Genomic DNA, 24,873 nt, shown 5'->3' with positions numbered 1-24,873 from the left:
ACGCTGCGCTGCTGCATTACATATCGCAGAGCCACATTCACACGTCCAGTATTTGACATCACAGGAAATGTATCATAGAAACCCGTCACCACTTCTGCATCTCTGATTTTGGCTTACAAATGCTGATGTAAAATACTGACCAAATACTGAACGTGTCCTAAGATTTATCGAAAAACTAAACAACCCCTCCAATGATCCATGTTTTGGATCAGATTTCCATCGGTCCTTGGGTGAGTTTTTACCATCAGTATTTTATCGCTTTTTCTTCTAGGCAAAAAAAAAAAACCGGATGGACATTTTTCAATCTTCTTGCAAAGGATTACTGAAAAATGGACAGCGCTTGGATGCAACTAGGAGACCATCAGTGAGCTGAAGGAGGTTTTCATGGACGTGTAGACTTGAATGGACGGGTTTAAGGCCGGGGTCAGACTTGCGAGAAACTCGCACGAGCCTCACTCTCAATACCCGGCACTTGGGCCTGGAGCGTGCGGCTGCATGTACTTCTATGCAGCGGAGCGCTCCGTTCCGAGTGCCGGAAAGACTCGTGTGTGTTTCTCGCAAGTCTGACCCCGGACTAATTCACGATTCGGGTCAAAAGTGGACACGTCTCGGTTTTGCAGTCTTTAAAAAAAAAAAAAAAACAAAAACAAAAAAAAAAAAGAACAGATACGTGACCGTGAGTCTGACCGTGATCAGTGTGTGCTGAAAAAAAGAGAAGCATGCGAGAAACTCGGACGAGTGTCGCATGTTAATACCCGGCACCCAGAAGCAGCCACATAGCAATACACGCAGCCGCACGCTCCCGAGTGCCGGGTATTAACATGCGACTCTCGTCCGAGTTTCCCGCATGTGTGATCCCGGCCTAAGGGATAAAACCATTTAAAGGGATTTATTTTGACATTCTAGTTAAAATTTCAAAGTGCATGTAAAAACAAATACCTTTGCAATGTACTAGGTTGTTTCGGTTACCGACCACCTCTGAAGCTAATCAGCGGTGGCCGATCTCCGAGGCAAGGAGCACAGCACTAACAAGCTGTTTCCTACATAGAGCTTATAAGTGGTCCTCTGAAGCCGACTGTATCGGTACAGCCTGGGTGCCCCTGCACAGCTCAGACGGTGAAATGTCTTCGCCTTGGAGTTTGGCGGGCACGTCCGGCGTCTAAAACGCACCATGCGCACATGCCCTAAAGAGATTTTTAGGTTTCAGAAAATCAATGCAGTTGGTTTTTTTTAAGGGATTTACTCACCCTCCCCAGGTCCGGTGCTGATTCTCTGCTGCTGCTCCTGGTGTCAGTTATTGTCTTCAGCGCAGTCATCATCTATTCTAGACCATTGTCAGACACAGACAGAGAAGGGCCACTGTGCCAGAACAATATATGGGCCCTTTCAAGTCCAACGGCTCATCACAATGCTTGGAGGAAGATGTGGCCCCCTTACCCCTTGGGCCCCTGTTGGACCAATGTTATGTTTGTCCCTGCTGCAATCAGTGAGCGGTTTGCCCTGTCAACAAGGGCAGAGCCGCTGATTGGCTGCAGAGACTCAGTGCCGGACCTGGGGAGGGTGAATATGGGACATTTAAAAAAAATAATAAATAAACTGCAGCCGTGCATTTGTAAAACTAGAAAACCCTTTTAACAGACCTTGCAAAACTCAGCGATTTTTTTTACCCATAGATTCCATGGGAAGCTTCAAAAGTAGTAAATTGGGTTTTTATGTGCAGACACAGGGCATTTCTCCCCAAATAAAAGATGCATTAGGAAAATGTGTTGTCAAATCTGAGAAAAAAAGTGAAAAGCATAAAAAAAAATCAGTGCGGCTTGTGCATGGTAGTGTTTATACATGTGGTAAAACCGCAGCGTTTCCTCTACGTGTGAACACGGACTATGTGGCTTTCCATCCTCGGGGACATGTTACCTCCTTTTTGCTGCGGTTGCGTCCACGTCTGCGCTGAGGACTCAGATCCGAGTCGCCGTCACAGATCCTGACAGAAATGCTGGCTAAAATGGCGCTATTGTATGAGGTTAAATGACGCCAACACATTTTTCTGTCTCTATAACTGGACAAAGCCGTCATTAGATGCGTTTCCAAAAAATGTCAACTGACCTTGCAGCTATTTTTCACCGTCCCCTGCACTCATTTTTTGATAACTTACCCCATATATCACTATATAACACACCATTTTTTATGTTTTTCCAGGTTGCAACTGTGGTCTCATTTATTAGTCACAGTCCACATTATAGAAACATTCCCACATGCCTTGGTCTACTTGATTAACATACAGGACAGCTAACAATGGCGTCTGACAACAAAATGTGTCATATTTTCCACATAATTCATTTTAGGTAGTGGTGAGAAATAGACGCCGGCAAGATGGCGCCCGTCACAGTCCATCTTATATAAACATTTCCACATGCCTTGGTCTATTTCATTAACATATAGCATACAGAGCAGCTAACAATGGCGTCTGACAAGAAAGTGTGTCATATTTTCTACATAATTCACCTTATGCAGTTGTGAGAACTAGATGCCTAGACGCCGGCAAGATGGCGCCCGTAAACAGTGGACATACTGAAGAGAACGCAGGAACAACAAACTTTCACCCCTGTAACGCTTTTTTCGTGACGTCATACAGCGTTATCCAATGAGACATCTCGGCGGAAGAGGTAGACCCGGAAGTACAAAGGTTGTCTTCCCCCACGTGTAGTCCTTAGCGGCAGATGTAAGCTTTGTTTCTTACATTAATGTCCTTGTGTCGTGTAAATAGCGGGAAATAAGCTAGTGACCACAGCTGAGGGTTTGTTACATTGCTACAGTCTGTAGATAATCAGCCTGGCGTGCAAAACCATGGGTTTGCTGCAGAACACTGAATACATTGAGACAGAGTGCAGCTGTGTAAGCAGGACTGGGGCCACGGGTGTGATTACAGGGGGTGCATGAGATAGAGGGGGCTGTCCATGTGCCTAATGGACGGCACGTACCTGTACAAGTGAATGGCTGGCCCGTTCATTTCTTACCAATCCTTAGGGCTAATTCACATTTGTCACATCCGTATTTATCTGCGGACAGGACTGGACCGTGTGTGAAACTTTCCCAAAGCCGGGTTCTGACATCCGTGTGAAAAATTGTTCATTTTTTTAAATATATATCCAGAAAAAAAATTAAACTTTTCATCTGCATCATGGCTTATATCCATTTTTCACATATTTCTGGTATTTTTTTTTTTTTTATACAGCCTCAATTCGAAAAAAAAAAAAAAAGTTGGGACAGGATTGCCAGTAGGCTGGAAATGTAAGTGGGACTAATGAAAAACCACGAGAGGGTCCATTTTCACGTAAGTCACAGACTGTAAAAAATGAGCTTGTTAGAGAGGCAGAGTCTCCCAGAAGCAAAGATGGTCAGATGCCACAGATCTGTGCACGACTGCGTCTACACATAACTTCCCAAAAATACTGTATATGGGGGACTTGGCGAAGGGTGTGAACTCCAGCAAATCTATAAACCGTAACGGCCATTAGATGGTGAAAGGAAAACATCATTTTTATGATTTCATATCTTTTTTTTTTATTACAGAAAACCGAGGTCTTGACAGTTGTGAAGATTCAACCTAAACCTGGAAATGTATGATCCTTCATGGTGGGAGGGCTGCGGACTTTTGCAAATGGGACACAAGCTGATATTTGTCTTCTGCATTTTAATAAAGGCATAAAGAAATATGAAGACTGAAAATGAATCCTAAACGAGGGCGGACGGGCAGACGGAGGAAGAAAAAGGTTCTAGGAACATCCACAGGTAAGCGATGCTCCATTCCTGGCTAATGGGGGAAGTACGGACTAATTCGCCGTACACCGCCTGATGACCTGTCTGATAAGCCACCTGTGTAGTCATACTGGCATCTGGTCCAGACTCTTCAGGGGACCCAAGGCCTACGAGGCTCAGACCAAGTGTGAACAAAACTGAACAGTGACTATCGAAGGCCCTCGTAAAGTACTTATGCCACCAGTGCCCCCTTATCAAGTACTATGCCCTCAGCTCCCCCCATATAAAGTAATAATGGCCCTTATGGCCTCTAATTAAATACGTTTGCCCCAAGTTACCGTGCTGCTAGTGCCCCCTTAAAAAATATCAATGCCCAAGTGCCCCCTTATGAGGTGGCTACGCACTGAGTGCCCCCTTATAAAGACGTAATAGTCTACATGGCACTTATAAAGTAATTTTTCCCCCAAGTTCCCCTCATCAATTGAAGGGGTTGTCTGGAACTTTATATTGATGGATTATCCTTAGGATAGGTCTTCAGTGTCTGACCTGTAGGGGTGCAACACCCGGCAACCCCCGCCGCTCAGTTGTTCCCGGTGTGGGCCAGAATTGCTCAGCTGTGGAGTTGCACGGCGCACTCTGTTCTGGCTGACAGCGGGAACAGCTGATCAGTGGGGGTGCTGGATGTCGCACCCTTACAGGCCAGACATTGATGACCCATCGTAAGGATAATAATATAAAGTCCTGGATAACCCCTTTAATATTGTCCTACTAGCCCTGAGTTCTAAGTAATAATGCCCCCTGTGGACACCAATACAGGTGAGAGTGGCACACAGACACGAGCCATCAGGGGCTGGAAAGCCATATGGGACTCAGTAGCCACTGGTTGGAGACCCCTGGTATAGACAATCAAGCGATTGCAGTTTTATGTCCACTGAGAAAACTAATTAAAAAATATCAGTACATTAAAATATATAATAAAAAAGTGAAAAATATAGTTTAAAGAAAGTGGTAAAAGCAAAACCCAAAAGACAATGGCAAAATTGTGTATTTTGTGTTTTTTTTCACCATTTTCCTTTTTGTTACGTTCAGTCAACCTGAGCCATGAAAGGCAGTATGTCCGGCTGATGAGGTGGATGAAGGAGAGAGGGTTTCGGGACAAGCGACTGAGGACGGCACATTTTCCAGGTAAAAATGATGAAGATAATAAACCTAAGACCAATTTTGATAGCTTTTCTTTATAAAGTCCTAAAAATCTATTTATCCTCGTATATTAGGGCATATGGACGTCACAGTGTTGGGAGGTCCTCTATATGAGGCTGCCGTTCTTCAATTCCTTAGAAAAGCAAATGCCATGGCTACTAGTTTCCAACTCCTTTCTGAAAGGGGGTTGTCTCTCATCTGGCTACAAGCTCATATCAGTTTGAGTATGCAGTTCCTGGCCAGTGCATTGTGTCTCCATGGTTCCAGACTACAAACAAACCCTGTGTAGTCTGATCCTCCTCTTCTTGCTTGCCTTCCACTGCTTTTTCTCTGATTTCCCCATTCACTGTTCACACTTTCTAACTCCTGATTTTCATTGCATTCCAGATACGGGGAGAGGACTGATGAGCGCTCAGCAGCTGCAGGTCGGTGATAATACTCTTACAGTAATGATATAGAGTTTGGAATTAAAGAGGTATTCTGGTCTAGTTAATTATTAGATCAGTGTGGGTTCCAACAATAGGAACATCTCCAACCGCTTGAACCTTGTGTCCAATGTTCTCCCTCGATGGAATTCATTCCTAGTTTGCTAGTGAACTTCATGTTTACCTGATTGTCATTAAGATAATCCATAAAATCCTCAAATTGCTGTGGGGTGCCAACCATACAATAAAAATGTAATCAATAAAACTTAGGAAGGTTTTTACATTAATGGCAAAAGGACTAGACACACTAAAAACCTTATCTATCTCAAACTGGCAAAGAACACTATTAGCAAAAGTCGGTGCAACTGACGTGCCCATCACGGTGCCAGCTAACTGGGTATACCAGTGATCACCTAATTGGAATGAATTATAGTTCAGTACATAATGCTTCCCATAGAAAATCAGTGCATACCATGTTATGTTCTTTAGTCTATCGTACCCAATCATAAATCAAGGATACTAGTGATTTTCTCCAGGCTTTGGCGGATTTTACTTGGCAACAAGGATACTTGTTGACCCCGTTAGAATTTGAAAGCTTGTAAACTAAAGGACATAACATGGTACTGTATGCTCTGATTGCACTCTATGCAAATCATTATGCTTTGTTTTGAGCCACAATTCATTTAAATTTGGCGATCGCTGGTATACCCAGTCAGCTGGCACCGCGATGGGCACGCCAGTCGCACCAATGTGTGCTAATATTTTTCTTGGTCAGTTTAGCAATAGATAAGATTTTTAGTGCATCTAATTTTTTTTGCCTAGAATGTAAAAAATGTTTTTCCGTGTCATTGATGACATTCTCATTGTATAGGAGTGAACCCCACAGTTTGAGAATTTTGTGGGTTATCATAATGACAATCAGGTGAACATGAAGTTCACTTGCAGAATAGGAATGAATTCTATTGAGTTTCTGGATGTCCAGATAGATATAATGGAGGGCTCTACTCACACTAAGTCATAACGCATACCTACAACTACCAACTCACTAAAGCGGTTTGATAGTTACCAGGCATTTCACAAAAAAAAAAACATATGGTCAATTTCTGAGGTTGAGTATTATAAATAGTTCTAATCATAATTTTGCACAACAATCTGAAGGATTAAAATGGAGATTATCTCAGCGGGGTTATGCTAGTGGTATCATCAATAATGGCTTAAATTAAATTGTAACTATCTGTTTCATAGTCGCAAGAAGAGTATTAATAAAAGGTTCGGATAATCATTCCAGTATAATCCGATGAGTAACATTATTAGAACCATTATACATAAAAACTGGCACATGATAGTGATCCACTTGTGACATATTGCTATGAAGAAACTGATTATATCTTTTTGAACTAGCAGGAATTTGAAAGACATTCTCATTAACGGCAACCTAAAAAAAAAAACAGATAATTTTCAGTGCGGAAAGTGCAATTATTGCAAATTCATAGCAGTTTTCTCCTCTGACGCATGAGCCAGAAGAAGCACGTTTCATGCGAATCAGACGTCACTCGTCTGTGTTCTCCCAGGTCTACGTTACCCCCAATAAAGAGGCTGTTCTAAAGTAACCAGTGAGGGATGCTTTTTATCAACCTTATCTGTCTCTTTTCGTAGCCAAGCACCACTGTAGACTTTTTTTCTTTTTCAAATTGTTTTACAGATTCCAGTGAAATTTCCACATGTGAGCAGTGGCAGCGTTTTATGCTGCCATATACAGTAGAGACCAAAAGTTGGACACACCTTCTCATTCAAAGAGTTTTCTTTATTTTCATGACTATGAAAATTGTAGATTCACTCTGAAGGCATCAAAACTATGAATTACCACATGTGGAATTATATAATTAACAAAAAAAGTGTGAAACAACTGAAAATGCGTCTTATATTCTAGGTTCTTCAAAGTAACCACCTTTTGCTTTGATTACTGCTTTGTACAAGGTGAACGGATGGCCTCTACATGCCTGGCTCCCACCGTGAAGCATGGAGGAGGAGGTGTGATGGTGTGGGGGTGCTTTGCTGGTGACACTGTTGGGGATTTATTCAAAATTGAAGGCATACTGAACCAGCATGGCTACCACAGCATCTTGCAGCGGCATGCTATTCTATCCGGTTGGCGTTTAGTTGGACCATCATTTATTTTTCAACAGGACAATTACACCAAACACACCTCCAGGCTGTGTAAGGGCTATTTGACCAAGAAGGAGAGTGATGGGGTGCTACGCCAGATGACCTGGCCTCCACAGTCACCAGACCTGAACCCAATCGAGATGGTTTGGGGTGAGCTGGACCGCAGAGTGAAGGCAAAAGGACCATCAAGTGCTAAGCATCTCTGGGAACTCCTTCAAGACTGTTGGAAGACCATTTCCGGTGATTACCTCTTGAAGCTCGTCAAGAGAATTACAAGAGTGTGCAAAGCAGTAATCAAAGCAAAAGGTGGCTTCTTTGAAGAACCTAGAATATAAGACATATTTTCAGTTGTTTCACACTTTAATTATATAATTCCACATGTGTTAATTCATAGTTTTGATGCCTTCAGAGTGAATCTACAATTTTCATAGTCATGAAAATAAAGAAAACGCTTTGAATGAGAAGGTGTGTCCAAACTTTTGGTCTGTACTGTATACACTGGTCAAAAAAATAAAGGGAACACTAAAATACCACATTCTAGCTATTACTGCGTGAAATATTTCAGTTGCAAATCTTTATTCATTACGTAACGGAATGTATTGACAACACTAAAACCTATAAATTATCAATGAAAATCAAATTTAATATCCCATGGAGGTCTAGATTTGGAATGATACTAAAAATCAAAGTGGAAAATCAAATTACAGGATGATCCAACTTCAGTGGAAATGCTTCAAGACAAGGAAATTATGCTCAGTATTGTGTGTGGCCTCCACGTGCCTGTATAACCTCCCTACAACACCTGGGCATGCTCCTGATGAGGCGGTGGATGTTCTCCTGAGAAATTTCCTTCCTGACCTGGATTAAAGTATCCACCAACTCCTGGACAGTCTGCGGAGTAACGTGGCAACTTTGGTGGATGGAACAAGACATGATGTCTCAGATGTGCTCAATTGGATTCAGGTCTGGAGAACAGGCGGGCCAATCCATGGCTTCAATGTCTTCATCATGCAGGGACTGCTGACCCACTTCAGCCACATGAGGTCTGGCATTGTTCTGCATCAGAAGGAACCCAGGGCCAACCACACCAGCATATGGTCTCACAAGGGGTCTCAGGATCTCATCCCGGTACCTAATGGCAGTCAGGCTACCTCTGGCAAGCACATGGGGGGGCTGTGTGACCCTCCAAAGAAATGTCTCCCCACTCCATTACCAACCCACTGCCAAACCGGTCATGCTGCAGGCAGCAGATCGCTCTCCACGGCATCTCCAGACTGTCATGACTGTCACATGTGCTCAGTGTAAACCTGCTTTCAATCGTGAAGAGCACAAGGCGACAGTGGCGAATCTGCCAATCTTGGTGTTCTCTGGCAAATGCCAATCACCCAGCATGGTGTAGATCTATAAGCACAACGCCCACTTGTGAACGTCGGGATTTCATACCACCCTCATGGAGTCTGTTTCTGACAGTTTGAGTAGACACACGGATGCTAGTGGCCTGCTGGAGGTTTTTTTGCAGGGCTCTGGCACTGCTCCTCCTGTTTCTCCTTGCACAAAGAAGGAGGTAGCCATCCTGCTGCTGGGCTGTTGCCTTCCTACGGTCCCCTCCACGTCTCCTGGTGTACTGGCCTGCCTCTTGTTATCTGCTCCATGTTCTGGACACTATGCTGACACACAGTTACCCTTCTTGCCACAACTCGCATTGATGTGCCATCCTGGATGAGCTGCACAACCTCAGCCACTTCTGTGGGTTGTAGACGCCGCCTCATGCTACTATACATTACCTCTAGTGAAGAGAGCAATTACAAACTGCAGACGTGACCAAAACGGCCAAAAAATAAGAGAACAGAAAAATGGTCTGTGGTCACCCCCTGCAGAACCACTTCTTTTATACGGGGTGTTTTGCTAATTGCCTATCATTTCTACCTGTTGTCTGTTCCATTTGCACAACAGCAGGAGAAATTGATCCACAATCAGTGTTGCTTCATAACTGGACACGTTGATTTCACAGAAGTGTGATTTTTTTTCTTTTTCTTAAATGCATGTATTTGGGGCTTCAAAACTAGGTTTATTCACTACTGTTTCACCGTTTGGCTCTTTTATTTCCTGCACATTCTACTTTGATATGGTCTGTGGCCATAAATCTGCTCAGAAAGAGACAGAGAGGAGCTAGAAACTTTCCCACTAGGTCGTCAGGATGAGCTCACTGACAGATTCCCAGTTAACACTTTTTACAGCCAGTAATGGATGGTCTAACTATGGAAAGGAAACTGTGCAGAATTTTTAATGACACCCAAAATGACTTTTAGCCAAAAATACATGTATTTAAGTAAAAAAAATAATGACCACAATGGTGGGGAATCCCATGGCTTGTTGTTGCCTTGCTTTTAGTAAAGTTTTTTAAGAGAAGGAATATGAGACCTGAGATTCTTTCCTCCGGTTTCTCTTCTTTTCCCAGCCAGGAGAGCTGATCATTTCCCTACCAGAGTCTTGTCTGCTGACCACCAGCACTGTCCTCTCCAGTTACCTTGGCAAATATATCCGCAGGTGAGGATTTCACGACTCCATGTTGGTTTTTTGGTACCTGATCTGGGGACTGGACCACTGATGTCCACCATCGACTTGGATGAGATGTGTCATCTTTCAAAGCCAATTGTTTTCCTTCCAATGCGTCTACTGTTTTGTTTCTGCAGCTCCAATGCAGAGCTATGTGTCTCCATAGAAACAAACATAACCTGACCCTGCTATCGTAATCCTTTCTGTTCATCCCCTTAATTTATCTGTACCATAGAAAGAAGTAGGGGACAGAGGGAAGAACATGTGTCTTTGGGATCAGACTACATAGAATCTGTTTGTAGTCTGTTACCATGGAGACACAAAAGTCTGCATCGGAGCAAATGCCGAAAAACGACGCAAGGTTACATCAGTTTGTCTGTCCAGCGAGCGCTATTGCTTCTTATGGAGCGTTTTTGTGTTTCTGGCTAGGTGGCGCCCCCCTGTGTCCCCGTTGCTGGCTCTGTGCACATTTTTGGTCCTGGAGAGGTACCTAGGAGAACAGTCCCCATGGCAGCCATACTTGGATGTATTACCCAGTGCCTACGACTGTCCGGTGTACTGGGAAGCGGAGACTGTGAATTTATTGCCCGATCCTGTTAAACAGAAAGCCATGGAGCAGCGGAGCGCCGTTCAGGAACTCTTCTCTTCAGCACGGCCGTTCTTCCGGTCCCTAAATCCCTTGTTTCCCGAGATCCTGGAGGAGATCCTGACCTATGAAGCTGTGCGGTGGGCCTGGTGCACGGTGAATACCAGGACGGTTTATAAGAAGCACGCCCCGAGGGAATGTTTTACTGTGGAGCAGGATGTGTACGCTCTGGCGCCATATTTAGATCTACTGAACCACAGTGCAGGGGTTCAGGTAACCCATAAACTACGAGTGCCACATATGGGGGGGTGTATGGATGAGTGCCACATATGGGGGGTGTATGGATGAGTGCCGCATATGGGGGGTGTATGGATGAGTGCCGCATATGGGGGGTGTATGGATGAGTGCCACATATGGGGGGTGTATGGATGAGTGCCACATATGGGGGGTGTATGGATGAGTGCCGCATATGGGGGGTGTATGGATGAGTGCCGCATATGGGGGGTGTATGGATGAGTGCCGCATATGGGGGGTGTATGGATGAGTGCCGCATAAGGGGGGTGTATGGATGAGTGCCGCATAAGGGGGGTGTATGGATGAGTGCCGCATAAGGGGGGTGTATGGATGAGTGCCGCATATGGGGGGTGTATGGATGAGTGCCGCATATGGGGGGTGTATGGATGAGTGCCACATATGGGGGGTGTATGGATGAGTGCCGCATATGGGGGGTGTATGGATGAGTGCCGCATATGGGGGGTGTATGGATGAGTGCCGCATATGGGGGGTGTATGGATGAGTGCCGCATATGGGGGGTGTATGGATGAGTGCCACATATGGGGGGTGTATGGATGAGTGCCGCATATGGGGGGTGTATGGATGAGTGCCGCATATGGGGGGTGTATGGATGAGTGCCGCATATGGGGGGTGTATGGATGAGTGCCGCATATGGGGGGTGTATGGATGAGTGCCGCATATGGGGGGTGTATGGATGAGTGCCGCATATGGGGGGTGTATGGATGAGTACCGCATAAGGGGGGTGTATGGATGAGTGCCGCATATGGGGGGTGTATGGATGAGTGCCGCATATGGGGGGTGTATGGATGAGTGCCACATATGGGGGGTGTATGGATGAGTGCCGCATATGGGGGGTGTATGGATGAGTGCCGCATATGGGGGGTGTATGGATGAGTGCCGCATATGGGGGTTGTATGGATGAGTGCCGCATATGGGGGGTGTATGGATGAGTGCCGCATATGGGGGGTGTATGGATGAGTGCCGCATATGGGGGGTGTATGGATGAGTGCCGCATATGGGGGGGGTGTATGGATGAGTGCCGCATATGGGGGGTGTATGGATGAGTGCCACATATGGGGGGTGTATGGATGAGTGCCGCATATGGGGGGTGTATGGATGAGTACCGCATAAGGGAGGTGTATGGATGAGTGCCGCATATGGCGGGTGTATGGATGAGTGCCGCATAAGGGGGGTGTATGGATGAGTGCCGCATAAGGGGGGTGTATGGATGAGTGCCGCATAAGGGGGGTGTATGGATGAGTGCCGCATAAGGGGGGTGTATGGATGAGTGCCGCATATGGCGGGTGTATGGATGAGTGCCGCATATGGCGGGTGTATGGATGAGTGCCGCATATGGGGGGTGTATGGATGAGTGCCGCATAAGGGGGGTGTATGGATGAGTGCCGCATATGGCGGGTGTATGGATGAGTGCCGCATATGGGGGGTGTATGGATGAGTGCCGCATATGGGGGGTGTATGGGTGAGTGCCACATATGGCGGGTGTATGGATGAGTGCCGCATAAGGGGGGTGTATGGATGAGTGCCACATATGGGGGGTGTATGGATGAGTGCCGCATATGGGGGGTGTATGGATGAGTGCCGCATAAGGGGGGTGTATGGATGAGTGCCGCATAAGGGGGGTGTATGGATAAGTGCCGCATATGGCGGGTGTATGGATGAGTGCCGCATATGGGGGGTGTATGGATGAGTACCACATATGGGGGTGTGTGTTCGGACCAGCTCTGCACATAGGGTAGGGGTTATACGGACAAGGGCTGCTTTTGGGGGGATGTATGGATGAGGGCCACGAATGGGGGGTGTACGGACGAAGGCAGCGTATGGTGTTGGTTGTACGGCCGAGGACTGCGTATGGTGGGGGTTGTACGGCCGAGGACCGCGTATGGTGGGGGTTGTACGGCCGAGGACCGCTTATAGCCGGGGTTGTAAAGATGAGGGCAGCGTATGGTGGGGTTGTACGGCCGAGGACCGTGTATGGTAGGGGTAATATGGATGAGGGCCCCAAATTGGGGGTTGTACGGACGAGGGCCGCGTGTGGTGGGGGTTGTACGGACGAGGGCCGCGTGTGGTGGGGGTTGTACGAACGAGGGCCGCACATGTGGGGGGTGTACGGATGAGTAGTGTAGCGCAATGATCGGGGGTATACAGATGAGCGCCGTAAGTGTTCAAAGTCGATTAAGCTTCTAACACCTTTATGAATATTTTTGTCTTCACTTTGATCTTATCATTATTCTGACTTTTTAATTTACTCCTGTAAGGTGCAAGCAGCTTTCAATGAGAAGAGTCGGTGTTACGAGGTCAGTACAATGGTCCGGTATAAGAAATATGAGCAGGTGTTTATATGCTACGGCCATCATGATAATCAGCGCCTCCTCCTGGAGTACGGCTTTACTGCAGCTAACAATCCTCATCGAAGTGTGTATGTGACAAAAGGTGAGAATAATGTCAGTGTAACTGCAGGGAATCCTCTATCTATCATCTATCTATTTTTCTATCTATTTACTCTAATTGTTCTTTGTTCTTTATATTGTAGATACAATCCTGCAGTTTGTGTCCAGAAAAGGTAAACAATTACAGAAGAAGTGGTCACTGCTTAAAGAAAATGGCTTTTTAGAGTAAGTTCCTATCGTCCTCTTTTGTCATAAGAAAGTTTCCTATTGTCTCCAAAGTTTTTTTATGTTAAATGTATTTTTTTTTTTTTATTTGTGTTGTGTTTTTTTTTTCAATTGTCATTCTCAGTATATCTAAAAAATAATAATCTGAAATCTTGCAATTTTCATACTGGCCACCAGGCATTATACCGCGCATACACTTATTATTGTGTACAGAAGATTTTTATGATGTTATTATCACCACAGATAGAATTACAATGATATATAACACCACAGGATCCACCATTCACAATAGGTGATGTCACAGCTCACCTCCTCCTCCTTTTCTCCAATGACTGATAAAACCTCTATATATAGCTGATAACCGAGGATCCATCATTTAAAATACGTGATGTCACAGCTCACCTCCTCCTCTTCTACAATGACTGATAAAACCTCTATATACAGCTGATAACCTAGGATCCATCATTTACAATACGTGATGTCATAGCTCACCTCCTCCTCCTTTTCTACAATGACTGATACCTCTATATACAGCTGATACCCCAGGATCCATCATTTACAATATGTCACAGCTCACCTCGTCCTCCTCTCTTCACAATGAACTTTGCATTGATTACTGAATGCTCATTTAATGCTTCTATACTGTATTTCTCCTTCGTCTCATTGGGGGACACAGAGACTGTGGGTGTGTGCTTCTGCCGTCTGGAGGCTGACACTAAGTATACAAAAAAAGAGTTAGCTCCTCCTCCGCCGCATACACCCTCGCCCCCAGACCGGGCGTAACTCAGTTTTTTGCTTAGTGTCTGATGGAGGCACACGCAGTCTGGAGCTCCAGACTAGGTTTTTTTTTCTTTTTCTTCTTTTCTATGAAGATAAGACAGGGGCGACGGATCCTATAGAGAGGGTCCGATCTCCCCAAATCATCAACGGTCGACCACGTGTGAGTAACCCTCCACGTGTTTCTCTCCTGCACCGAGGGACACATCTGGGACTTTTCCCCAGACAACCATTTTTCTTTTTTATTTTGTAAAGAGGCGGCAACGCATCCTGATAAGAGGATTCGGTCAGCATGGGACCGGGGGCTGCTGTCTCCCGTACTTGTTTCCCCCGCTGCCTCTGCTTCCAAGAGTCATCAGAAAAATAAGTAGAGAGAAGGCTCCAGCAATTCTGGTGGCCCCAGACTGGCCCCGGCGGGCCTGGTATGCAGATCTGGTTCAACTAGTGGTGGACGTACCTTGGCGTCTCCCAGACCGGCCGGACTTACTGTCCCAGGGGCCGATCTGCCATCCGAACTTAGGGGCCCTGTGTTTGACGGTGTGGCCATTGAATCTTGGCTGTTAACACAGGCAGGATTCAGGCGCGATGTGGCGGCCACGATGGTAAGTGCCCGAAAGCCTTCCTCGGCGAGAGTATATCACCGGACTTGGGAAGTTTTTTCCGTTGGTGTAGGGATCGCGGAGTGGCTCCTCTGGTTTTTTCGATCCCCAACGTACTGGCTTTTCTGCAGGCAGGGCTGGACGCAGGATTGGCTCCGAGTTCGCTCAGAACACAAATCTCGGCCCTGTCAGTGCTTTTCCAACGAAAGGTCGCTTCCGTCTGGCAGGTTAGGACGTTTATGCAGGGGGTCGCACATTTAGTACCCCCCTATAAGGCGCCGACGGAATCATGGGACCTGAACTTGGTGCTCAGGGCCCTTCAGGAGGCTCCTTTCGAACCATTGCAAGAAGTCTCCTTACCTTACCTGTCCAGAAAGGTCGTTTTTCTGGTTGCTATAACGTCTATTAGGCGGGTTTCGGAATTGGCGGCCTTATCTTGTAAACCGCCGTTCCTAACCTTTTATAAAGATAAGGTAGTTTTAAGGCCAGCTCCTCCCTTCTTGCCGAAGGTTGTGTCTGCGTTTCCCCATAACCTCAACGGGCGAGCACGTGTGAGCGACCCTCCACGTTGTTCCTATCCTGCAACGCGATTCATTGAGGCCCCTTCCACCCCTAGGTAGTGAGACCAGGGGTTGAGTTGGAGGCGCAGGTGAGCCGAGGGATCGATGATTCGTCCCGATACCAGAAGCCTCCCCCTCCCTGCCCGGGGATGGAGTTGAGAGCACCCCAAGAGAGCCCCCACGGCGGAAGGCCCTGCTCACCTTTGATAAATGGGGAGGTCCGCCTCTCTCCCGGAGCGCACCGCAAGTACCCGGTGCTGCCCCCGGCGAGTAACGCCGCACGCCCCGTCTACCGGAGTGCGGCCGGAAGCCCCGCCGGCGGCCGCGGCCCCCGCTGCATGAGGAAGTCCGTGGGTATCGCGCGAGGCTCCGCCCGCCGACTTCCGGTGGTAGCCGGAAGACCCGCCCACTGACTTCCGGTACGAGGGGGTGGAGAGCGGCGGGCGCACACAGTACCGGAGCGGAAACTCCCTCCCCCCCTCGCATTTCCGCGGTCGTTCAACAGGAGTGGAACGTTACCTGTGGGTGATTGCAATCCCGTTTCGAGAGCCGCACTGGTACTCAGGGAAGGGGTTACCCTCCTCCTCCTTCTACCCTACCTTCAAGCTTGGGCAATATGTCTGGCAAAGGGAAAGCTCACTCTTTCCTATACGCTGTTTGCGTTTCCTGTGGGGTCAGGCTGCCAAAGGCGCAGGCGGGTAAATTTTGTGAAGCCTGCGAGTCGGAGCGCGCCCAGGAGCCCCCCACTGTTTCAGAGCCCAGGGGTCAGGACCCCCCGGAATGGGCGGTATCTTTATCGCATTCTATGTTGTCCCTTACAAGGGCAATTGAATCCCTTCGAGGCCCGGGCAGGGACAAGGATGGTGGTCTACCAGCGGAAGACAGCTCGTCCACGTCTCAGGACCCTCCGACCGTTAGAGGCCGCTCCAGTTCCAGAGAAGCTCATGGCAAAAGAGCTCGTTCCCCGTCGGCCGGGCCCTCCGGGGCTTCGGCGGCGGGTATTAGGGCATCTCGTTCCCCGTCGCTGAGCTCAGGGAGCGATCAGGATGAGGGCGAGGAGGAGGAGGCCTGGAATCTAGAAAGCCTGGGGTACCAAGACTCGGTGGACAGCCTCATGTCCAGTCAACCAGACATTAGAGATCGAGGACGATGTGTCCACGGCCTCAGGTCACAAGGTCTCCTTCAAGAAAACCAGGCGACCGCATAGAAGGTTTGCCACGCATCCGGAGTTCGAGGATCTAGTCCAGAAACATAGAGAACACCCGGATAAGCGTTTTGCAATGCAAAAAGCGCTGCAAGCAAAGTATCCGTTTCCTCCTGAGCTCCATAAAGGATGGGTGGAGTCGCCAGTAGTGGACCCACCGGTATCACGTTTAGCATCAAGGTCGCTATTGTCGATACCCAGTGTTTCTTCCATCAAGGACCCAACTGATCGCCTCATAGAGGGGCTTGCCCGCTCAGTGTATGAGGCAGCAGGGTCGGCTCTGGCCCCCTCCTTTGCGGCAACTTGGGTGGCTAAGGCCATGGTTTCATGGGCGGACGCTCTGCATAAGGCCCTCCAAGACAGGGATCTGCCCGCGGAGGTCTTGGAAGTTGCAAATCAGATATCAGGAGCGAGTGATTATCTCATCAGCGCCTCACTGGACGCGGCCGAGTGTTCGGCTGTGGCAGCAGCAAATGCGATCGCCATTAGGCGAGCATTATGGCTGAGGTTGTGGAAAGCGGATTCTATCTCTAAAAAATCCTTAACCTCATTGCCTTTTCAGGGCAATCGGTTGTTCGGTGAGAAGCTTGATAAGCTTATCTCAGAAGCCACAGGGGGGAGAAGTGGTTTCCTCCCGCAGCAGAGGAGTTGCCCGGCATTCAGGCAAACGCAGAGGCGTTTTCGGCCTTTTCGTAGCCCCTGGGGGGGGACTTCGGCCAGGGCATCTTCCTCCGCAAACGATGGCCAGAGTAGAGAAAGGCAAACCTCTTACAGGGCCAATCCGCTGGGTAGAGGCCGAGGCCGTTTGCCCAGAGCGAGGGGGGCCAGATCCCAAAAGCCTCCAGCAAAATGACTCGAGGCGCTTCGTACCTACGGACGACAGAGTGGGCGGACGCCTACTAGGGTTCAGCCACGTTTGGGTCGCAGTGGCACGCGACGCTTGGGTGGCGGAATTGATATAGTCCGGGTACAAGATAGAGTTTGTCGGACTCCCGCCACAGCGATTCTTCCGTTCCCGACTTTCCGGGACAGAATCGCAGGCGGAAAATTTGTTACAGGCCATAATGACGCTACAGCGCAAAGGGGTCATTGTCCCAGTGCCGCAAGGCGAAGAGACGCAGGGTTTTTACTCCAACCTGTTTTCGGTCCCCAAAAAAGACGGGACTGTGAGGCCGGTACTGGATCTAAAGATCCTGAACAAATTCATCAGGGTCAGGCGGTTCCGGATGGAGTCCCTCCGCTCGGTCATTGCAGCCATGGATCCAGGGGAATTCCTGGCCTCGATCGATGTGCAGGATGCATATCTACACATTCCGATATTTCCTCCACACCAGAGGTTCCTGCGTTTTGCGATCGGAGGGCGACATTTCCAATTTGTGGCTCTGCCCTTTGGTTTGGCCACTGCCCCCAGAGTCTTTACAAAGATAATGGCGGTGGTTATGGCCATCCTGCATGCACGGGGCATAACGGTACTACCGTACCTGGACGACCTTTTGGTAAAGGGACCGTCGTTTCAGGCGTGCCAGGGGAATGTCAGTATCACACTGGATACCCTGGCCCGTCTAGGCTGGTTGATCAATCGAAACAAGTCGTCCTTGGTTCCAGCCCAGAGAATCGTATTCCTAGGCATGGTTTTCGACACCTCCCGGGGGCTGGTGATCCTCCCTCAGGACAAGGCGCGAAGGATCAAGCAGGGGGTACGGAACCTTCTACAGCCGGGCACCAGATCCATCCGGTACGGCATGAGTGTGTTGGGCAGAATGGTGGCGGCGATGGAGGCAATCCCGTTTGCCCAGTTCCATCTCCGTCCGCTTCAGCATGCGCTCTTGTCAGCATGGGACCGGGGGCTGCTGTCTCCCGTACTTGTTTCCCCCGCTGCCTCTGCTTCCAAGAGTCATCAGAAAAATAAGTAGAGAGAAGGCTCCAGCAATTCTGGTGGCCCCAGACTGGCCCCGGCGGGCCTGGTATGCAGATCTGGTTCAACTAGTGGTGGACGTACCTTGGCGTCTCCCAGACCGGCCGGACTTACTGTCCCAGGGGCCGATCTGCCATCCGAACTTAGGGGCCCTGTGTTTGACGGTGTGGCCATTGAATCTTGGCTGTTAACACAGGCAGGATTCAGGCGCGATGTGGCGGCCACGATGGTAAGTGCCCGAAAGCCTTCCTCGGCGAGAGTATATCACCGGACTTGGGAAGTTTTTTCCGTTGGTGTAGGGATCGCGGAGTGGCTCCTCTGGTTTTTTCGATCCCCAACGTACTGGCTTTTCTGCAGGCAGGGCTGGACGCAGGATTGGCTCCGAGTTCGCTCAGAACACAAATCTCGGCCCTGTCAGTGCTTTTCCAACGAAAGGTCGCTTCCGTCTGGCAGGTTAGGACGTTTATGCAGGGGGTCGCACATTTAGTACCCCCCTATAAGGCGCCGACGGAATCATGGGACCTGAACTTGGTGCTCAGGGCCCTTCAGGAGGCTCCTTTCGAACCATTGCAAGAAGTCTCCTTACCTTACCTGTCCAGAAAGGTCGTTTTTCTGGTTGCTATAACGTCTATTAGGCGGGTTTCGGAATTGGCGGCCTTATCTTGTAAACCGCCGTTCCTAACCTTTTATAAAGATAAGGTAGTTTTAAGGCCAGCTCCTCCCTTCTTGCCGAAGGTTGTGTCTGCGTTCCATATCAACGAAGACATTGTCTTACCCTCGTTTTGCCCGGCACCGGTGCACAGGGTAGAAAAGGCATTGCACACCCTGGATCTGGTAAGAGCCCTTAGGAGGTATGTGACAAGGACAGCACCATTCCGCCAGACAGACTCTCTATTCGTGATTCCAGAAGGGCGGCGGAAGGGGCTCGCTGCGTCCAAAGCGACTTTGGCCAGATGGGTTCGCCTGACGGTCCAAGAATCTTATCAAATCAGTGGCACGCCGGTTCCGGCAGGGATCAAGGCACACTCGGCTCGAGCAGTGGGTGCCTCATGGGCCCTGCGACACCAGGCTTCAGCGGAGCAGGTGTGCAAAGCAGCTACCTGGTCCAGTTTGCATACGTTTGTCAAACATTATAACGTACATACCCAGGCATCCTCGGATGCAAGCCTGGGAAGAAAGATTCTCCAGGCAGCAGTTGCGCACCTCTAATCAGGGGCGCAAATTAGCATGGATTGGGTGAGCTAAGATCCCGCCCAGAGGACTGCTTTAGAACGTCCCACAGTCTCTGTGTCCCCCAATGAGACGAAGGAGAAACATGGATTTTTGTGAGTACTCACCGTAAAATCCTTTTCTCCGAGACGCTCATTGGGGGACACAGCACCCACCCTATTAGCCAGTTGGCATTTACTTATTTTGAGTTATACAAATCCTTATGTAAGGATCAGGGTGGTCCCTTTTTCAGACGTATAATTTCTTGCCTGAGTTTAAGGCGCGTTCTCCTACTGCTTATGCACTAAACTGAGTTACGCCCGGTCTGGGGGCGAGGGTGTATGCGGCGGAGGAGGAGCTAACTCTTTTTTTGTATACTTAGTGTCAGCCTCCAGACGGCAGAAGCACACACCCACAGTCTCTGTGTCCCCCAATGAGCGTCTCGGAGAAAAGGATTTTACGGTGAGTACTCACAAAAATCCATGTTTTTCAAGAAGGATCTTACTCAGTGTCTTGCTGCCAATATCCATGTGAAGAACAGGAAGAGGAGTCTGACTTTAGGACCAGTGGCCAGTGATGATAATTTTTTTTTATAAATCTGAAAAATTCAACTAAAATACTCCCTTTGGTTGAGTAGCAGATCGCCCTTTCCCTCACACAGCTCTCTGTCAGCTGTGTTTCTTCTCATCTGCACTGTTTATTGGGGGTTTCCACTTTATCAGTATTCTGCCTGCACAATAGGTGCTGGAACATCCATTTCCTAACTTCTCATAACCCATTGGTTAGCTTGTCCCAAGCGGATAGCCTGCCACTCTGTTAATCATCCAACAACTTTTTTTTTTTTTTTTATCTCCAGGAAGTATTTTGTGGTGGAAGCAATTTCTTGTTATCTGTTAGTGACTGTCATAGTTTTGTCTCCTTCCAGGAATCTGACATTTGGACGGGATGGTCCCTCCTGGAGGCTCCTGACAGCGTGCAGACTCCTGTGCCTCCGAGCCGATGAATTGTATGAAATGTGTTTTGTTTTCACATCTTTGTTCCTGAGACTGTTCTGAATTTAACATTCACCAGAAAATGATTTCCACCGAGTCAGCGACCATTATGAATCCCCCCCACCTATCCGGCCTATTAAATGTCCATGTGCTTTGTTTTCGTCGTTCTACTGTCTCGCTGTCTGCTGCAGAACCTCTTTAAAACTAGACGCATGGCTCTTACTTCAACCAGTCAATGAGTGACGTACAAATTTCTCTTTTCAAAGAGGTTCTGCAGCAGCAAAAGCATACACTATATTGTAGCAGCTGAATTAATGCACCATCTAATATTCACCCTGGCTATTGGAGAAGATAATCTTTCATGAGGCTACTGCTTCTCGGCCAAAAAAGAAGATGCGCAGCATCTGTAGTGTGCAATTTTGGGAGCTTCATGTTAACCCCTTCATTACAGTTGAAGTATATTTACATCATCGATCGTGTCCCTGTCTTTTATGCGGACTCCAGAACTGAGCCCGCATCTTTCCCAACACTTAACAACTGATTTAACTCTTGTTAACAGCTTCAAGTCTCCTGAGGGGACTATTAAACACAGTAAAAAGTAAAACCCCTCTATATTCCATAGATAGCAGAGGATCCACAATGTCACAGCTCACCTCCTCCTCCTCTAGAATGACTGATAACTCTATATACAGTAGATAACTCTATATACAGTAGATAGCTTAGGATCCACCATTCACAATAGTTGATGTCACAGCTCACCTCCCCCTCTTGTACAGTGACTGATATCACATCTTTATACAGTAGATGATACAGGACCCACAGTAGATGTCACAGCTTACCACCTCCTCTTGTACAGTGACTGATAACGCCTCTATATACAGCTGATAACATAAGATCCACCATTCACAATAGGTGACATCACACTCATCTCCTCCTCCTGTTCAATGACTGATAACATCTCTATATACAGTAGATAACAGGATCCACCGTTCACAATAGGTGATGTCACAGCTCACCTCCTCCTCCTGTACAGTGACTGATAATACCTCTATATACAGTAGATAACACAGGATCGACCATTCACAATAGGTGATGTCACAGTTTACCTCCTCCCTCTCCTGTACAATGACTGATAACATCTCTATATACAGTAGATAACACATGATCCACCATTCACAATAGGTGATGTCACAGCTCACCTCTTCCTCCTCCTGTACAATGACTGATAACACCTCTATATACAGTAGGTAACACATGATCCACCATTCACAATAGGTGATGTCACAGCTCACCACCTCCTCCTGTACAATGACTGATAACACCTCTATATACAGTAGATAACAGGATCCCCCATTCACAATAGGTGATGTCACAGCTCACCTCCTCCTGTACATTGATTTTGCACACACTCATTAGATGCTTTAATACAAAAGCTAGGCTCTGGGTCTGATCATTGCTGCTCATGTGCATGTGTTGTTTCCTGAACCACCAGGAAGTTTAAGTCTAAAAAAAAAAAAAAGCCCCTTTAAGCTCTGCCCATGGCCGCCATCTTTGTACACCTGTGAAGCTCGGCCACATTATGTTTCCTGTATACCGCCGTGTTTCGATATTGCGGTACATGGTGGCAGCGATCAGTGGATGCCAGAATACAGGGAATTGTGCGGTAATAATTAGATCTGACTGGATGTGAATCCTCTCGGGTGACCCGGCCTCGTCCTTACTTTCCAACCTGGTTGTGGGTGAAGTTCATTAGAGACAATTATTACTGGAACATGGAACGTTTTCTGCAGAGAAAATACAAAACTAATGAAATGAAAATAAATTCAGTCATTTTTTTCCCTTTTTTTTTTAATCTTGTGTCATTTTCTCCCCTCCATGTTCTGATTTCAGCACATGCTGGAAAAAAGTTCTTCTGGGAAGTTTTGTTTCCGAGTCCAATGAGCAGTCCTCTGTGGAGCTGGTGAGGAACATCTGCCTCCATTTACTAGAACAGACGTCCCGGACTGTGGACAAGGTGAGTCAGGGGACGGTGGAAAAAAATTTCTGCCAAATTAAAGGGATATTACACTTTGAAAAATGTATTTTTGGAGACTTTTAAAGGGTTTCTATGAGATTAACCGCTTAAAGGGGTTTTGCCGGGTGAAAGCTAGTCATTACCTATACACAAGATACTTGCTCATTGGTTGACGTCTGACCACTGGGACCTGCACCGATCGATAGATCGGGGAAGTTTTATTCCTGAATGTGCACTTTTATCCCCATTTATGGCATGATAGACAGGATGCTCGACTACCCATACACTGGATCTCTACAGGTCTGCCGGAAGAAGAAGCTCACAGCCTTATAGGGAATAACAGGGATAAAAAAAAAATCCTAGAGGTTGGACCCCCACAATCAATAACTCGTTTTGTACCAGACAATCCCTCTAAGGCCTAAACACAAACTATGTACTTATTAGTCCAAAGATTGAGAGCAGCATGATGTAGGGGCAGAAACCCTGGTTCCAGTGATGTGTCACTTACAAGGCTGGTAACTGCAGTTTTGATAAAATCCCTGTTTTCTCTGCTGCAGATCTAACAGTTCTCGAAATACTGAACTCTGTATAAACCCGCCCACAACTCTGATTGGACGGTTTCTGTGCACAGGCAGATTTCTGCCAATCATAGGTGGAGGCGTGGATGGACTAGGAGGCACAAGACAGCTAGTCCTCTAGTGATAATTTCCTGCTAATAAAACACTTATTTTATTTACAAGTAGCCCAGTAAGTTACGTTATTTAGAGTGATTGGGGATTAACGTGAAATAAAAGTATAAAAAAATCTTTTATCATATTTAAAACATAAAAATTAAATAATAACATATACTGGATGTTCCCAATAATGTTACCATGAGAAAAAAAACTAGTCTCACAAAAAAAAAAAAACAAGGCCTCTTACAAGCATATTATGTTATAATTAAATAACAGCAAACTCTTAATGGAAACACTGGGAGTGTAAAAAAAAAAAAAAAACTTTGAAAAACTTAAATTAAGGGGTAACAAAAATGGTTGATTTTTTTTTTTTTTTGTGTGTGACTTGTGCGATCACCGTGCTCAGTATTACAGGTATTCAAGTGAATGCAGCTGAGCCGCAATACCAGACACGGCCTGAGGGCCAGAGGGGCGCTGTTTCCAGTATTGCAGCAGTAATGTGTCGCTCTCACGACTTTTGTCTTTTCAGATCTTGTCTCAGAAAAGCGAGAAGAGCGCAGATCCTCGCCTTGTATTAGTGGAAGCTTTAAGACGAGAAGAAAAGGAGATTCTGACGTCGTCGGCCGATATCCTGCAGAATGGGGGCATGACGTGAGGGGGTCCTAGGCGCTACATCATGTGTCCTCAGGGGTGTCATGTGACCACTTCAGCCAATCAGCAGCCACGTGATGCCTCCCGCTAGATACCAGGTGACCAGCGGGGTACTTGGCACACAGTGCAGAGATTATTTTGCCAATTTTATTATTTAATTGAATACAAATGTGTGTTTGTATATTTTTTTTATGTTTTATGACTTTTATAAAAAAAAAAGATTTATTTAGAAACTATGCATTTATAGTATTTTTTTTATCTTCCTTTTTTCTACATTTTTATTTTTAGTCCCATGGCCGCGACTCTGCCTGTGAGTGTAAAATGCGCAAACTTCTGTTTTAGCATAATTTTTTTTTTTTCCCCAAGTTTGATCTGAGTAAGGCCTTTATTCACACTGATGCTAAGGCGCAGGGGTGACCGCACCATCATAATATAATTAGGTTTCTCGGAAGCGTTTGACACTTGACTAGGAACGTGTCATCAGAATATTATCCATTATTTATTCAGGTTTCTATGTTAAATTTATCTTTTAAAACTTTTTGATATTTTGTTTTTTTTATTATTTTAATATTTATTTTAGAAATACAGGAGGAGGTGAGCTGTGACATCCCCTATTGTGAATGGTGGATTCTGTGTTATCAGTCATTGTACAGGAGGATCAG

The 24,873-nt window shown here is 47.0% G+C and overlaps 1 protein-coding gene across 7 annotated transcripts; it reads left to right on the top strand.

Moving 5' to 3' along the window:
- The first annotated feature begins 100 nt into the window (after nt 1-100).
- On the top strand, nt 101-24,444 carry SETD4 (SET domain containing 4). 7 transcript variants are annotated; one of them, XM_073584640.1, is made up of 13 exons: nt 2,587-2,719; nt 3,233-3,288; nt 3,571-3,618; nt 3,701-3,789; nt 4,846-4,941; nt 5,344-5,381; nt 10,006-10,094; nt 10,533-10,962; nt 13,260-13,434; nt 13,535-13,616; nt 20,806-20,886; nt 22,763-22,886; nt 24,090-24,444. In XM_073584640.1, the coding sequence occupies exons 4-13, from the start codon at nt 3,726-3,728 to the stop codon at nt 24,213-24,215; spliced, it is 1,305 nt and encodes a 434-aa protein (XP_073440741.1). In that variant the 5' UTR covers nt 2,587-2,719; nt 3,233-3,288; nt 3,571-3,618; nt 3,701-3,725; the 3' UTR covers nt 24,216-24,444. The 7 variants fall into 7 exon arrangements, with proteins under 7 accessions (XP_073440743.1, XP_073440741.1, XP_073440736.1 ...); XM_073584635.1 differs by having other exon boundaries at nt 3,233-3,331; XM_073584636.1 differs by lacking the exon at nt 2,587-2,719 and adding an exon at nt 2,846-2,892 and having other exon boundaries at nt 3,233-3,331.
- The last annotated feature ends 429 nt before the right edge of the window (nt 24,445-24,873 follow it).

Source organism: Dendrobates tinctorius, unplaced genomic scaffold, assembly GCF_039654945.1.
Source record: "Dendrobates tinctorius isolate UK_male_01 unplaced genomic scaffold, ASM3965494v1 ptg000084l, whole genome shotgun sequence".
NCBI classification, from domain to species: domain Eukaryota; kingdom Metazoa; phylum Chordata; class Amphibia; order Anura; family Dendrobatidae; genus Dendrobates; species Dendrobates tinctorius.
The sequence above is the reverse complement of the archived record's forward strand: the minus strand, read 5'-3'. Positions and strand labels throughout refer to the sequence as shown.

Excerpts from the sequence above, each read along its gene's own strand:
- SETD4 (XM_073584642.1), top strand. The coding sequence starts at position 3,726 with ATGAATCCTAAACGAGGGCGGACGGGCAGACGGAGGAAGAAAAAGGTT. Across the intron at positions 10,095-10,532 it reads CTTGGCAAATATATCCGCAG|GTGGCGCCCCCCTGTGTCCC; the intron begins GTGAGGATTTCA and ends GTTTCTGGCTAG. Across the intron at positions 22,887-24,089 it reads CGTCCCGGACTGTGGACAAG|ATCTTGTCTCAGAAAAGCGA; the intron begins GTGAGTCAGGGG and ends TTGTCTTTTCAG.